Source organism: Pseudorca crassidens, chromosome 2, assembly GCF_039906515.1.
Source record: "Pseudorca crassidens isolate mPseCra1 chromosome 2, mPseCra1.hap1, whole genome shotgun sequence".
NCBI lineage: Eukaryota > Metazoa > Chordata > Mammalia > Artiodactyla > Delphinidae > Pseudorca > Pseudorca crassidens.
This window is the reverse complement of record NC_090297.1, coordinates 86,859,969-86,875,664: the sequence shown is the minus strand read 5'-3', so window position 1 is coordinate 86,875,664 and position 15,696 is coordinate 86,859,969. Positions and strand designations below refer to the sequence as shown.

Below are 15,696 nucleotides of genomic sequence, written 5' to 3'. Positions count from 1 at the left end.
ACCCAATATATTCTACATTTAAAGGTGAACAAAATGTTTTCATGTAAAATGGAACGGGGCTAAAAACACTCATGCCTCCCCAGATGGTTTTTAAAACTGGGTTGTTTGAATATTTTAAAAGTTTCCTCATGGCACTTTGCATCCTGGAGTATGTAGACCATCCCAAAGTGCCCTGGTGCCTCTGCGCAGTACTCTTAGTGAGCCGCCAAGTCTCAGCACCTGATAACAGGTGAACCTCACTTGTGAGATGAACCGGTTCCCTGCAGTGACTAAAAACCCAGGGATAGTTTCCAAGACGACGTCGCGCAAATCAGATTTTGCCAAGGAGTGAAGAGCATACGTAGTGACTTCTGATGAAGTCATCTCTACTCTTATGATAAAATCCCCTTGGAATATGTCTATAGGTTTTAGTTGTTGGAAAATATACTTCAGTCTGGCTGTAGAATTAATCAATCCATTATAAGTATGGATATTTTACCCAGATGGAAAAAATGTGTAGACTACTGTAGAAATCAAAACATATTTTTGGGGCTTCCCTGGTGGCGCAGTGGTTGAGAATCTGCCTGCTAATGCAGGAGACACGGGTTCGAGCCCTGGTCTGGGAGGATCCCACATGCCGCGGAGCAACTAGGCCCGTGAGCCACAACGATTGAGCCTGCACGTCTGGAGCCTGTGCTCCGCAACAAGAGAGGTCGCGATAGTGAGAGGCCCGCACACCGCGATGAAGAGTGGCCCCCGCTTGCCACAACTAGAGAAAGCCCTCGCACAGAAACGAAGACCCAACACAGCTAAAATAAATAAATAATTTAAAAAAAAAAACAAAAAAAACCGTATTTTTGTATTGACACATTATAAGAAACACTTTATTTTAATTTTAATTATATTTAAATTGTTTCTCCAGAGTAACTTTCCTTCTTCAGTTTATTTTCACTAGTTCATAAGCAGTAAGCAAAAACTATATGAACCTTTCTTCTACCAAAGCTTTGGGCACTATCTATGTGTCGGGCATTTTAGGAGGTTATTTCTTCTAGAACTTCCTGCGGTAAAGTGGTGACTATCCCCTGATCCCTCTCTAGACCCTGTGCTGCTTTTCTTGCTGATGTCACTCCCTCTGATGTCCAAAGTCCTGAGAGACTTAGGCTCACCCCACTCTGTTTCCCAGAGATATCCTGTAGCCTCAGGAAAACTGGGGCCCACCCACGCTTGGGCCAAAACCTTTCCCTTGCTGTCACTTATCACAGTTGAAACAGGTTAACTTTTTATAAAACAGAACAAAACAAAAAGCATCTTACATAAATCCTAAGAAAATAATCATAGGCAGGGCAAAGAGCACACCAAAAGTCAAAGTTTTAAAACACTGCTGTCAGATGTAACTGCGTTTCAGCTCTGCAGGTCCAGAACATCTTTGCTAGCACCTCATCAGGCTTCGTCTTATCCTCCTGTGGCTGTTTCGATCTTCCCTTTACTGCCAGTGAATGTCGTGACACCCTGCGTTGTGAAATCTAGAGCCCTCATGTCGTCCCTGTCGCTTCCTTATCTGAGAACCATGTGGTGAATGATGAGTTGGGCTCTGGATACCCCTTGGGTTCAAGACCCTCCTACTGCACATATTTAGAACATTCCACAGGCCCCTTCAGACATTCCCATGCACCCAGGGAAATGACCTTATAAAAAGGTCATGTGAAAATGCTTTAACCACGTAATGGCTAAACAAGCTTTTATACGTTCATTCCCAACTGTTTATGAATGTGAGTGCCTACAGGTGCCAGGCAAGGTGTCAAGAACTGGGGCTGCAAGGAGGCTCAGATAAACATGACCTGTCTGCTGTGGGAATCTGTTTCCGGGGTCAGGGAGGAATAGTCAGGTTATTCCCGCAAACGTTCCCTCCCTCTCTTCCTTCATGAAACAAACATTTACTGAGACCCTATTCTAGTCCAGGCACTGTGCTTGGTGCTGGGAATAAATACACGAAAAAGATACAATCCAGGTACTCAAGTAGATCGCAGTCAGGTGGGACAAGGTGGACACAAAGAGTTCTATAGAGGGTAAATGTAATGGTAGAGGTACATATACTCAAGACATCTACCCTGTTGGGATTAGGGACAAATCAGAAAGAGGAGATAATTTATAAACTTGAAAGGTTTGTAAAGCAGGTAGGTCTAGCCTGGGGCATAAGGAATGAGGGGCAAAGAGCACAGAGCACAGAGGCAGTATGAAATGCTTCATAAAATAAGTATGTATGAAGCCTCTCCTATAGTCTAGGCCCAAGGCGCCATGTGCATCTGAGAGAACATGGCACCCGGAAATGGTACCAGACATCCAGCGCGAGTGACGAGAAAGGGGAGTGGAAGAGCACACAGGGGGATACCCTGAAAGGCCTTGTATGTTATGACAATAACGTAGACTTTTGTTTAAAAACGTATGTGATTTGGGAGCCTCTATCAGGGTCCAAGTGAGTTGAAACAGAAAAACAGCCTGATTGAATCTGAATCCCAGCTTCTTTATCTACTCAGTTTGTGCCGTTAAGCAACCCTCAGTTTCTTCCTCTTTAAAGGAGGCTATAAACAGCCTCCTTAAGGGATTATTATAAGGATTTATAAAGGTTAAACAAAATGGTGTGTATATTCAGGGCATGGCCAGATGGATGACTGAAATAATTTCTGTAAGTGAGAGTTTGTTTCCTGTCAGTCCTTTTACTTTCTGATAAGATTTGTGCTTTGGGGAAAATATGTTTTCTGGAAAATAAAGCTCCAGGTGAAGATAGAGGAGACAAGTTAGGCAGAACCAGGGAAATAAGATGGCACAAATCGGGCCTCTGAGGGCACAGAGAGAGGGGAGGCTATCGGGAGGTATTTGGGAGGTGGAATGTTTTGGAGCTTGATGGAACATTGGAGATGACGAGGATGAAGCAGGCAGCAATCTATGATGATTCTCGGATTTCTCACTTGGGCAACTAAGTAGAATATTTATTTCAAGCAGTGACTGCAGCTCTGGTTTACAATATGCTGGGGTGTTTCCAGTGATCCTTCAGTGTGTGCAGATCACTAAAATGATTCCAAAATAAAATTAACAGTAACCTACTCCAAGACTCTGTGTGTCGGTTGAAGGCGTTCACATCCCCCATCACCCACACCTGGTGTCTATCGTTTGCCTTTGACCCACTCTCCTCCTTCACCCCCACACCCAGTGACTGATCTAGTTCCAGTTCATTTCCACCAGAGTCTTTCTCCCATGTCGTATTTCTGCACTGTTCTGACCATAGCCTCTCGATTTTAGAGATCAAAACTTCTTACCTCTATTATATCAACGGGTTCCTAGCTGCCTGCTCACTTCAGACTCTCCTCCACATACCTCACATTCTGTTTCATACACATGATACCATAATTCATTGCCAATAACAAAGCAAAACAAACAAACAAAACCCTCTTTCCTGCTGCATTAAATCAGACACTTCCATTGAACTTCTGGGATCCTCCATAGTCTGGCTTCACTCTTCCCGGCCAAGTTTATGTTTCCCTCGTTGCAGTGGAACTCCTGCACTTGGAATCCAGTCAGTTTTCTTCCTGTCTTACACAGACAGGCTCTGTCTGGCCTGTGCGTTGCCTCAGCTGGAACACCCACTCCTCTGTATAGTTTAGAGAGCAAAACAGGAGTGGGAGTCAGACAAACCTAGGTTGAATCCTTCTGTTGCCACTTTTTCTTTTTGCCACTTTTGCTGGATGTGTGACATCATACAAGTCACTTAGCCCCTCATCATCCCTAAAATAGTGAGGCCTCCCCTGAACTGTATTTAAAGTGATTACCCCTCCCCAAGGACTCCTTTTCTCATTTCCTATTCACTTTTCTCCACTGTGTAATTCAACTTTTAATATACCACATATAATATTTTTGGTTTTGTTTTTTGCTATCAAACCCACTGGAATGTAAGCCACTCACAGAGAAGGTGTTTATTTGTTTTCATCACTGTGTATTCTCAGTATTGGGTCTGGTACATAGGAGGTTCTCAGGAAATATTTGATGAATGAATGAATGAACTGTTTTATTTACTTTCCAGAGCTCTTTTGAGGGTTAAGGGAAATCACATATATAATAAAGGCAGTCGAGTGTGTGGTACAGAGAAGGCTCTAGGTATCATGGTCTTCACCTTTGATGACTGTATTCAAATCCTTTATGCACTTGAGATTTTTCTTAGACAAATCCCAGCTTCCCCAGGAAGTGTCCCTGACTACATGGTTCTCCCATTTTTCCTGAATTTCCACTGCACTTGAAGTCAGTCCTGTTACAGTCTAACGAGTAATTACCTTCAGTAGTAAATTTATTATTCTTATCTCACATGCCTTTTCTTCAAAGTTAGAGAACACAATCCCCAAGCTTAGGAAAATACAAAGCAAATACTAGTTGAACAATAGGTGTAGATTGACTAATATTGTTTTATAAAAATGTGTGCCTCAAAGCACTTACAACAAAGATGCATATTAGTGTCCAGCAGAAAAGTTCAAGTTTACTGAGCCAAAGCAAAAGCTTGTCGGGTTGACATATGTGATATCATAATAATAAAAATAGGAACTATTTGAATACTCTTTACTATATTAACTCAATTAATCCTCATAACAGCATGTTGAGATGTAATTATTATTGTCCTCAGTTTTCAGATAAGAGAAACAGGTCTCGTTATATTAAGTAACTTGCCTGGACTCACAAAGTTAGTAAATGAAAGAGCCCGGGATTAAGCCCCAGGCCTGTTTGACCCCAAAGCCCGTGCACATAGCCCCATACAACAGAGATGTTTTATTTGCCACAAGCAAGAGAGAAAATGATCACAGATGGATCAGATTAATTTGTTATCACTACCGGATAAAGGAAACAAAAATCTATGTGTAACGGTGACTTAGGAGTGTCATTTTTTGGAAGAGAGGGTAGAATTACACTCATGGAAACCACTCATGTAAAAATAGAATGTTTCAAAAGAAAATCACTTTAAATTGTACAGGAACGTTAGAAAATTTGAGAATTTTTAGGCTGGATACATACATGCTCATTCATTAATCTGTTCATTCACGGTGGCACTGAGAATACAATAGTGATCAGAAAAAAAAACATGTCTGCTACCATGGAGCTGACAACCTTGAAAGAGAATCACATCAACCAAAACACTATGCTAACAGATGTATAATTTCATATAGAGATAGGTGCTTGGATGAAAAGAATCACAGGTCCTTGCCTGCAAACAAACAAACAAAAACAGCCTGGGGTCAAGGAAGACTAGTAAGGAAGTGGAGGGGAGATGGTGATACCACAGATGAGTAAGATATGGTGCCCAAAGACAGTGGAGATGAGTATTCCGAGCAAAAGGCAGTGAAAGGGAGCAGAAGGTGTTTAGATAACCAAGAAGGAAGGTTGAAAGGTGGGCCAGAGTTTACACTTGAAGAGAAATGAGAAGCCAAGCCACAAAGTGGTTTTAAGAAGGTTGACATGATACAAATTGCATTTTGTAAAGACCATTCTCACTTCTTTGTAGGAAGGGATCAGAGGGAGGCAAGATTGGATTTAGGGAGACTTTAGAAAGCCATGCAGGAATTCAGGCAAGCGGTGGTGATTGCTTAGTCGATGGAGTCGGTGTCGGAGGTAGAACAAAGCAGATATAAGAAATCAAAATCTTTAGGAAGGAAAATTGAGCAAATTGAGTGACTGGTTGAGTATAAGAGGTGTCCAAGTTTTCAGCCTCGTGCAACTGCATTAGGGGAACGGGAATGTGAGGGGTATTGCCTTTCCCTGAGAGAGTCCAGAAAAAGATCCAAGTTTTGGAGTAGGGCCAGGAGATGGGCGCATCTTGGGTTTTATTTTGAACATTTGTTGAATTTTTCATACCTTTGCCAAACAAAGAAATGGAGCTAACTTGCTAATCTATTACAAACTCTTCACTTTCAAATTGAGAAGACTGAGACCTAGAGGACTGTTCAAGAACTTACAGACTCAGGATCAAAAAAACAGGTCAATTGCTTTTCTTGGAGTATTTTTCTAATAGGATATCAGTTTCGTGCTTGTGAACGTTACAAGACTTACTAAATATTTGAATATGATTCTAGGGAAGATTTGGTAATTTCCTTCCTTATGATTTAAATAATAACAGTAATGAAGAGTAATCATTATGTTAATAGATGCTTTAATGAATATCTACTCTGTGTTAGGCATTTAAATATTTCACATGTGAATTCTTAGCTGCTTCAATGGGGTGTTGTCCTGACCCTCAATTAAGGTAAAGAGATAACTGATAATACCTTTCAAAGAGTTTTCCAAACCTAAATAACGTTAAAAGCAATTAAACTAATTTCAGTAGCCCATATTAACTCTAGATGAATGTTTCTTCATCTAGTGACTTCCTTTTGTCTATGTACATAGTTATTTTAGCAAATTTTAATTCAGAAGAATTTGTAGCAATGTTTTTCATCTGCCGATTTTCCATTAATTTATAATATTAATGAAAAGGGAAATGTGCATGTGTGTGTATATATGTCATGAAATGGGTATGAAACTGCTGTTTGTTATGTTGTTGTTGGCTAAAATTCTTGATTATATTCTTTGTGCTCTTGGCAGTAATCAGTTGGCAAACTACAGCCCATAGGCAAAATCTGGCCTGCTGCTTATTTTTTTTTAAACTTTTTATTTTATATTGGAGTATAGTTGATTAACAATGTTGTGACAGTTTCAGGTGTACAGCAAAGTGATTCAGTTATACATATGCATGTATCTATTCTTTTTCAAATTCTTTTCCCAATTAGGTTGTTACAGATTATTGAGCAGAGTTCCCTGTTCTATACAGTAGGTCCTTGTTGGTTATCCATTTTAAATATAGCCGTGTGATAAGTTGTATTGGGACACTGATATGCCTATTCCTATATGAATTGCCTCTGGCTGCTTTCACGCCAAAATGGCAGAGCTGAGTACTTGCTGCAGAGATTGTATGCCTGCAAAATCAAAAATATATACTATCTGCCCATTACAGGCACAACACTATCTATTAGTCCTTTGCAGGGTCAACATTTGATAGAAGGATTATCAAGTACCCATCTCTAAGCCTTTGCCATCCCTTACTTTAAACATCTTGATGGCAGTGATGAAGCTGAGGTATCAAATAATCAGGCTTTGATCTATGCTTCTGATCTGTAATTATTCAAGGAAGTGGAAGGATAATAAGTATATAGCAATTTGCAAGGAAATTTTTTTTCTGAGATAAAGTCTCAGAGTATGTGTTATTTTGTAGATTTGAAAATTTTATTTAAAAACTGGAGAGTAACCAAGATCTAATTGGCCTTTGAAAATATTCAGTAATGAGCCCTACTAAAGGAGAGGCTTTCCAATGGAGGATTTGTGAAAAATATACAGTGTAAATTTATACTTGTATATTAAGCATTTATTTTTTTAAATGAATGTTAGGTTATAAATTGCAAGTAAGTTCTATATTTTGGTTTGATAATAGAATATAAAACCCAGAAAAAGAAGACTCAAGAATAGCTTACCCATTAGTTCAATATAAGCAAATAATAGCAAATAATTTTCCTGAATTGTTTAAATCACTATTACTTTTTTTTTTTACATCTTTATTGGAGTATAATTGCTTTACAATGGTGTGTTAGTTTCTGCTTTATAACAAAGTGAATCAGTTATACATATACATATGTTCCCATATCTCTTCCCTCTTGCGTCTCCCTCCCTCCCACCCTCCCTATCCCACCCCTCCAGGCGGTCACAAAGCACGAGCTGATCTCCCTGTGCTATGCGGCCGCTTCCCACTAGCTAGCTACCTTACGTTTGGTAGTGTATATATGTCCATGCCTCTCTCTCACTTTGTCACAGCTTACCTTTCCCCCTCCCCATATCCTCAAGTCCATTCTCTAGTAGGTCTGTGTCTTTATTCCTGTCTTAGTCAGAAAGAGAAAGACAAATACCCTTTGCTAACACATATATATGGAATTTAAGAAAAAAAAATGTCATGAAGAACCTAGGGGTAAGACAGGAATAAATCACTATTTCTTAAAGTTTGACTCACCTACATTTTTTTTTTTTTTTTTTTTTTTTTTTTTTTTTGCTGTACGCGGGCCTCTCACTGTTTTGGCCTCTCCCGTTGCGGAGCACAGGCTCCGGACGCGCAGGCTCAGCGGCCATGGCTCAGGGGCCCAGCGACTCCGCGGTATGTGGGATCCTCCCGGACCGGGGAATGAACCCGTGTCCCCTGCATCGGCAGGCAGACTCTCAACCACTGCGCCACCAGGGAAGACTAGGAATGCCTTTTCAAAGTGGCAACTCCTAGGCCTTATCCTTCATCTGTGAAATAAGAATTTTTAGGAGAGGGCTTCGGAATGTGCATTTTTAAAAGTGCCAGAACTTTATTTTATGCACACTAGAATATGAGAACTTCTGGTTTAATTCAAATTCTGTCACTTATGGGATATAAGTGGGATAATTGAAACAAGGGCCAGTTTCCTTTATGTAGAAGTTCTTCTATTTCAGTGGTAGCAGTAGTAAGCTATTGTCGAAATGCCAAATATATGTGGGATACAATAACAGACAATAACTTAGGTTAATTAAAGGATGCTACTAAATTAGAAAGTGCCAATTGTAGAAGGTTTATTATGAATGTAATGATCTTAAAGCAATGGGAAATAATTAGCATTTATTAGCCACAATAGGAAAGGTTAGCTTGCTATGAATTTTTAGCCACAATAAGGAAAGGTTAGCTTGCTATGAATTTTTATAGGGTTATGATCTTATTTTTGGATTGATTTGAGCATTGACTATAAGCTAATTTAATGAAAATTTTGGAATAATAAAATTGTCCTTATTAACTGAGCTACATATTAATTGATGAATGTTCTTGAACATGCTTGTACTGGAGTAACCATTAAAATTTACACAGAATAAATCTGGATGTAAAGTTATAGACATGTAATATTTAAGTAATTCCAATACTTTATTACTGTGATTAGATTTATCAGGCTATCCACAAGGGTCATAGTTATAAGGAGCATGGCTTTGCTTTAACTGTATTTTTTCCCAAAATTTTAGGTCGTGTGTGTGGTAAATAATTTCAAAGGAAGACAACCAGAAAATGAGCATATACACACAGATAATCTGGCACAGATGCCAATGATCAGCATTCCTCGAGTAGAAAGTCCTTTGGAAAAGGTAACATCTGTACAGGTGATTCATAATTTAAATTCTAAATGTGATTGTTAGAGCAAATGAATAATTACTCTTGAGAGTTCCTACACAGTCATTTTTGATTTACTAAAACAAGCTCAGAGTCTCATGTGGTATTTAGCAAGAATTTAGTCACTGAATACAGCATCTTAGAAAAATGCATATCACGTGGAAAATATTTCTTCAAATCCCTCACGCTAAATGCTGAGTCTGTACATGGGATGCGTTCTGTAAGTTGCCATAGCTTCAAGATAGGAATGTTATACAGTGGTCCCACACATGGGCAAAATAATAAGATAGTTTTACTTGAGAATATAAGCATTTTTTCATAGCATATATTCCATTTCTTCCATGTCTCACTTATATGAGAAACTGCTTAGTGTAACAACTGGCACACAATCAGGACTCGGTAAATATTTGTTGAACCTCAGTGTATAAAGTTCTGGCAGCAGGGAATCACCAGTCATGCTCTCCTGCTCAGGGGGGGAACTGGGGGTCAGCTTGGGCTGAAGGGAGCCTGACTAGGTAGCACTTTGAATGGCAGGTCAAGGCCTCATTGGGCATAGCAATGAACAGAGAAGCAGGTAGATAACAATAACTTTCCTTGAGACTCTAAATGACTGCTCAGAGGGTTACTAATGGCTCCTCCTCAGCCCTGTCCACGTCCAGATTTTGATCAATATCTTAAATGAAGAGTTCAGTTACATGCTAATTGGCGGTTTAGATGGTCTGAGTCTGTGAGGGATAATTAATACATTGGATGAAAGAATAAAAATTCTTGGAAGAGTACAACAAAGATACAACTAACAATTAACTAGAAATAAAGGAAGTGTTTTGTATTTGGACTTTTTAAAAAAGTTCCTGTAGGGTAGGGTATGTCTAGGTTAAGTGCACAAATGAAAAAGGCTCAGAGAGTATAGAAGTCTACCATTCAACTTGGGTCAACAGCATGATATGTCTTCCAGAAGTTAATATGGTTTTAAGTCCCACTTAGGGAAAATGATATCCTGAATGAGGGGTTTGACGGTTTGCTTTGCTCAGACCAACTTGGTGTACTGTGTACTGCCCTTGGCAACATGGTTTAAAGGTGAATATTGATAAAATAGAAAAGTTGACAATAAATATTTGTTAAGTGAGCAAATAGATGTGTCTAAGATGGTGAGTGGACTCAAAATCATGGATTATAAGAGACTGGAAGGAACAAAAAATGGTTAGTTTATAGGAAGAGAAAACTCAAGAAAGAAGCAATATCTTCCCATAAATATCTGAAGTACTGCTGTATGGCAGAGGGATGCGATTTGTTCTGTGGGGCCTCAGAGATCACAATTAGGATGAAAGAAATGAAAGTGCAGAAAGATAAATAATGTCTGGTAAGTAGTAACAACTTTCTGAAAGTGGAATTCCCACCTTAAAAGCAATGAAATTTCTTCTTACTATAGGGATTCAAGAATAGCTAAATAATCACTTATCCATGATACTGCGGAAGGAATTCAAGCATTTAGATGAGGATAGAGACACTAGATGATGATGATGATGATGATGATGATGGTAATAAAATAGCAATGGGCATTTAGTGATCATTCAGAATGTGTCAAATACTATGCTGATTGCTTCCACAAAAACACTTCTGTGCTCTACAAGTAGAATTTTGTTCTTTACAACAATTTTTACAGCTGAGTATTATTAGTGGCAAAGACTGCTAATAGTTGACCAGTATTCCTTCTCCCCTTCTTCCTTTTAGTTACTGAAATTTCCCACTCCAATTTTAGCTACACTCACAGCTGCCCAGCTGTAGTCTTTTTCCCAGCTTCCCTTGCAGTTAGGTGTGACCATGCAACCAAGTTTAGACCAATACAATGTGAGCAGAAGGGTAGGTGCAACAACCTCTGGGTCATCTCTTTGAAAACTCTTGTCCTGGACATTCTGTACTCCTTCTCGCCAAATGGAAAAGGTAAATGACTGGAATAGTCTTTAAGTTTTAAAGACGACCTCCTCTCCTTGACAGCGTAGGTTCTGGGTGAGCTCATGGAGCAGTCCACATACATACCCTAGATGGTTCTGAAAAACAAATAAATTTCTTTTCTCTTTGAGTTATTGGATTGTTTTCATCTTTTTTCTACAGTGGTTAGTTGATGCCCTCTTATAATAAATTTCCTCATTATACGGTTAAGAAAACTGAACTTCCAAGTAGTTAAGCAGTTTGCAAATGTCCATATCACTGATAAACAGCAAAGAAAAATTATACAACATAGTAATCCAAGACACATGCCTATGTGATAAAATATATAAGTGAATAATACATATAAAATTCAGTCTTGTTTAATTTTAAATTAAATATAGAAAACAGAATTTAGGAAGAGATCTTAAACATACTTTGAAGAAAATGGTTAGGGTAAAAAATAGAGTCTTTTTTTATATAGCTCTCAATATATTAACTTGAACAAAAACACAGTCTTCTGCTTTTTAGCATATTTATTTGCATAACGGTTCTTTAGTGGTCTACTAGCATTGCCAGATATTCTTATATACCATTACATCATTATGTATATTAAGTTATTAAAATATTTCTGTTCTTGATTTTATGCAAATTCATTTTTATTTATAGTGACTTTTAAGATGTTAGGTGGTAAAAGCAAAAATATTCTATTAGAATCCATAGATTGCAAGAGATCCGTGTTTATTAACTTCTTTCTTTCATTAATATTTTTGTTTATGACAAATTCATGTGCCTTGTCTTCACTCCAGTAGTTAGGCAATAAAGATGATTGGAATCTAATTTGATTCTCCCCTTCACACACCTAGCACATTTACGCTCACCCCACTGAGCTCCAACTTCCCTCTCCGCTCTCTCCATCCCTGTCTGCAAGGCAGAACGCTGTCTGCGCAGTTTGTGGTCTGCTGCCCTCACTCACATAGACCACAGGAAGAGCATGGATCTCAGGAGTTTCCGCCAGGAGCTCTGCGGGTGAGAGGACATGTATTTGAGCTCATCAGCCAGAAAGGGAAGAAGACCATCACTTCAGGGAAGCCCACAGTAGCTTTCTCTTCTTTCTGTGATAAGGAATGTTTGGAGTAAATATATTGCTTTTCATCATAGTTCACAGTGGGAAACAAGTGAATGCAAATCGCTCCCCAGTAAGTTGATCTTAATAACCGATAGTTGGAGAATGACATTAAATCCTTAAAGCTGGCCCTCTGAGGAGAGAAAGGAGGCGCAGTGTTAAAGTGTGGTCCACAGGCATGGCCTAGTGTTTTAGCATTATTATGCCAAACTATCATTTTCTGGTTGTCAGTTTTACATGGAGAAGGCAAAGGGTTTCTTTTGGAAGTTATGTACTTATATAACCTCATGTTCAAAGTACATGTTTGATAGATGGTACACTACAGAGTAATTACAGCATGCAAACGTTCTTGCTTATAAAATGCCAGCAATTTACCCCTTAATTATAGGGAGTTTGTCATATAGTTAATTACCACAGTTTGAGGAAAAGTCATGATTTTTCTGAAAGCTAAATAAATCTGAACATTCATTACATTTGGTTTTATGAAAAGAATTAATCATCTGTGGAAAGTAGCCCATCATATCTCAATGCCCACTTATTTAAGTTACCAGTAACTTTATTACAGCCGTTTGTAATATCAAATCATGAAAGATCTAAATGTATATCTGTAGTGAATTATTAAATCAGTTGTGATACATTCCTACAATGGGATCCAGTACATTATAGTGTGGTACTTCTGCTTACAGTTTCTAGAGGTAGACTAGCTGGCAGTTACGGACAATTTTGATCTTGGGCAGCTTACCTAAATGCTCTGTGACTCAGTTTTCTCCTTCATAGAATGATTCATAGAATGATAGTCGTAAGAGTTCAATAAGATAATAGTCAAGCGTTTTAGGGCAGTGTCTGGCACCTCTGAAGCCCTTAATCATTACGAATTATAATTATTATTACTATTCCACAGTTAAAATGGATGAGGTAAATCAAGATGTGGAAAGTTTTCTAGTATGTTGTAAAATTTTTGTAAGTTGATATGTATAAAATGTGTCTGTGTATGATGAAGCCAGTTGTGCAAAACACCACACAAACTACTTCTCTCTAGTAGGAAAGAAAAGAGCATATAGATGAGAGAGAGAAGGGGGCAGTGTACCCACAGACACCAGTCTGAGAGCAACTGACATAGTGGACCTGATTCTCTCTCTCCTGTCTCTGTCTTCCTCCCTTTCCTCCCCTCCCTCCCTCCCTCCCTTCCTTCCTTCCTTCCTTTCTTCCTTTTCTCTCTCATTTTCTCTTTATCTTCCTGTAATGAGGCTATATTTATGAAAAATTGTGTAACTAAAATAATTACAGTGTTTTAAAATTATTCAGTTTTCTTCAGCTGCTCTCTGAGGAGGTCTTGGTTATGCTTCCTTGTATTGACTGTTGATATGTTCTGATTGAGCAAAGTCCCTTGGAAAAATTTCCCTGGAATAATTTAAATTCCTGTGTCCCTTCCTTATGACTCCCACAAACCTTTTGAGAGTGTTTGGTTTATTTTTCTCTGCCAAATTGGTTGTAGCTCGCATGCCTTTATGCATCACGCCCAGGGTCCAGCTGTCCTTGGCACACCTGCAGTCATCTCCATTTCATATCTGTCCTGGGGCCCTGACACGAGCTGTGTGTAGGTGCCTCTCATTTGCAGGAGCCACAAAATCCCACCGACCGAAGGCCTCAGGGAGCCAAGTCACACCACTCCTCCCCTTCAAACTTATCCTTTTCTGGCTCCTGCCTTCAAGGGCCCATGCATCCCAAACAGAATCTTCAGGGGTGCTGGCTTCAGGAGGTCTCCAAAAACACAAAGACACCATTAATTACTCTCGGGAGGCCAAAAACCAAAAGTCTGCCTCTCCTTCTAGGAAATGAAGATGGAAACATTTACATATTCATTAGCTTTACTCTCCTATATTAGCAAGAGCAAAGTAGGAGTTAATATCTTAATAGCTGTGTCACAGAGAGAAAACAAGATAGAGTAAAATTATAGGCATTTCTACTAGATATGGTATAAATAGTTCCAGTTTGATGGATGTCACCAAAGGACAATTGAAATTTTTCTTTGCCAGTAAAGAAGTTCAATGTTGCAGAAGTGGCTAAAATCCTATACGATCCCAGTAATACCTCCAAAATTTCAAAGAGTGAGGACAAGAGATAAGAATGACCTTTAAGGGAATGAGAAGACTTATTTAGAGCACAATTCAGCACCTTGGACCAACACCATGTTGAAGCAGGGTTAGCAGATAGGCAAGTACACACCAAAAGAAAGCCTTCAGGCAAGAAGCTTTCCTCTGATCAGGCTTCTCATTAATATGGGCACGTGCCAGATGAAAGAACCCTTTCCTGAACTGAATGGGTACCATAAAATGGGTAAAAAAATAAATAAGCTGCCTCCAAGGACTATGCCATCTTCCTGTAGTAGAGTTTAAGCTGAACAGAATAGCAGTCCTGATATTTCAGCAGCCATAGCAATAGTTTCATTATAGCTTCTATATAGTTTCTATATAGTTTCAAATAAAGTGACCTTCCTGGAAATGTCCATGGCCTCAGCTTCTTCTCCCACTCCTGTCAGGCTGGTAAATCATCAAAATGATATTATAAAACTACATTCTCCTGCTCTTCAGCTTAAGATCTAGGTGAAGGATTCCCTGACTATTCAAGAAAACAGTTCAGGGATCTTTGAATCTTCTCCCACTCAGTTTAGGAAGATAAACTGAGGTAAATCTATTCTGATTCAAGTATAAATAATCAGGACAATTACTTAAATCCTTTAAAACGATTTCTTGACACAGAAGAGAGACATATTTTAAGAGATAGAATACGTTTTTGAGGGAAAAAAAGATTACAAGATAATTAAATTCATTGTAGATAATATCTGCTTTCTACTGTCAAGGAAATTAAAGAAAATATGTGAAATGAGAGGTGAAAGATAGCTGGAACAATTAGGAAACTAATGTAAGAGAAGAATGTCATGGCAAGATTAAAACCAATACTAGAAACCATAAAGAACAAAATCCACAATGGAGAAAGTGAAATCAGTTATGTTAAGGACAAGTTTCAGAATTCGTAGTACAAGAACAAGAGAATAAAATTGATCTGAGTAAAAATAATAGATATGAAGGATATACCACAGAAACGTAACATGTGAATCACTGTAGATGCTAAAGAAGAGGACAAATGAAGCTATAGCAATATTCAGAGAAATACTATAAGTAAACTTTCCTTCCAAATAAATATCTGAATCTTTAGGCTCCAAGGGTTAACAGGATACAAGGGAAAATTAAAATATATACCAGAATTTAGATATTTCTCAGTGAAATTTTCAAATTTCAATACTGAAGAAAGAATTCTATAAATATTGTGGTAGATGGTATTGTTGTTCCCAATTATTAACTACCCTCTTCTATACGCAGAGTATCCTTCCTGCTCCAGTTATTTTGGACTTGATCAATAACATGTGAGTGAACCT

General features: G+C 38.6%; 1 protein-coding gene across 3 annotated transcripts in view; it reads left to right on the top strand.

The window, feature by feature from the left end:
- Positions 1 to 15,696, top strand: part of PLPPR5 (phospholipid phosphatase related 5) — a 128,082-nt gene that overhangs the window by 98,563 nt on the left and 13,823 nt on the right. For 2 of the 3 annotated variants that reach the window (XM_067727001.1, XM_067726999.1), the window contains one exon: positions 9,064 to 9,198. In XM_067727001.1, the coding sequence (XP_067583102.1) occupies positions 9,064 to 9,198 (135 nt within the window). The remainder of the gene's footprint in view (positions 1 to 9,063; positions 9,199 to 15,696) is intronic. The other variant, XM_067727000.1, reaches the window with a different exon arrangement.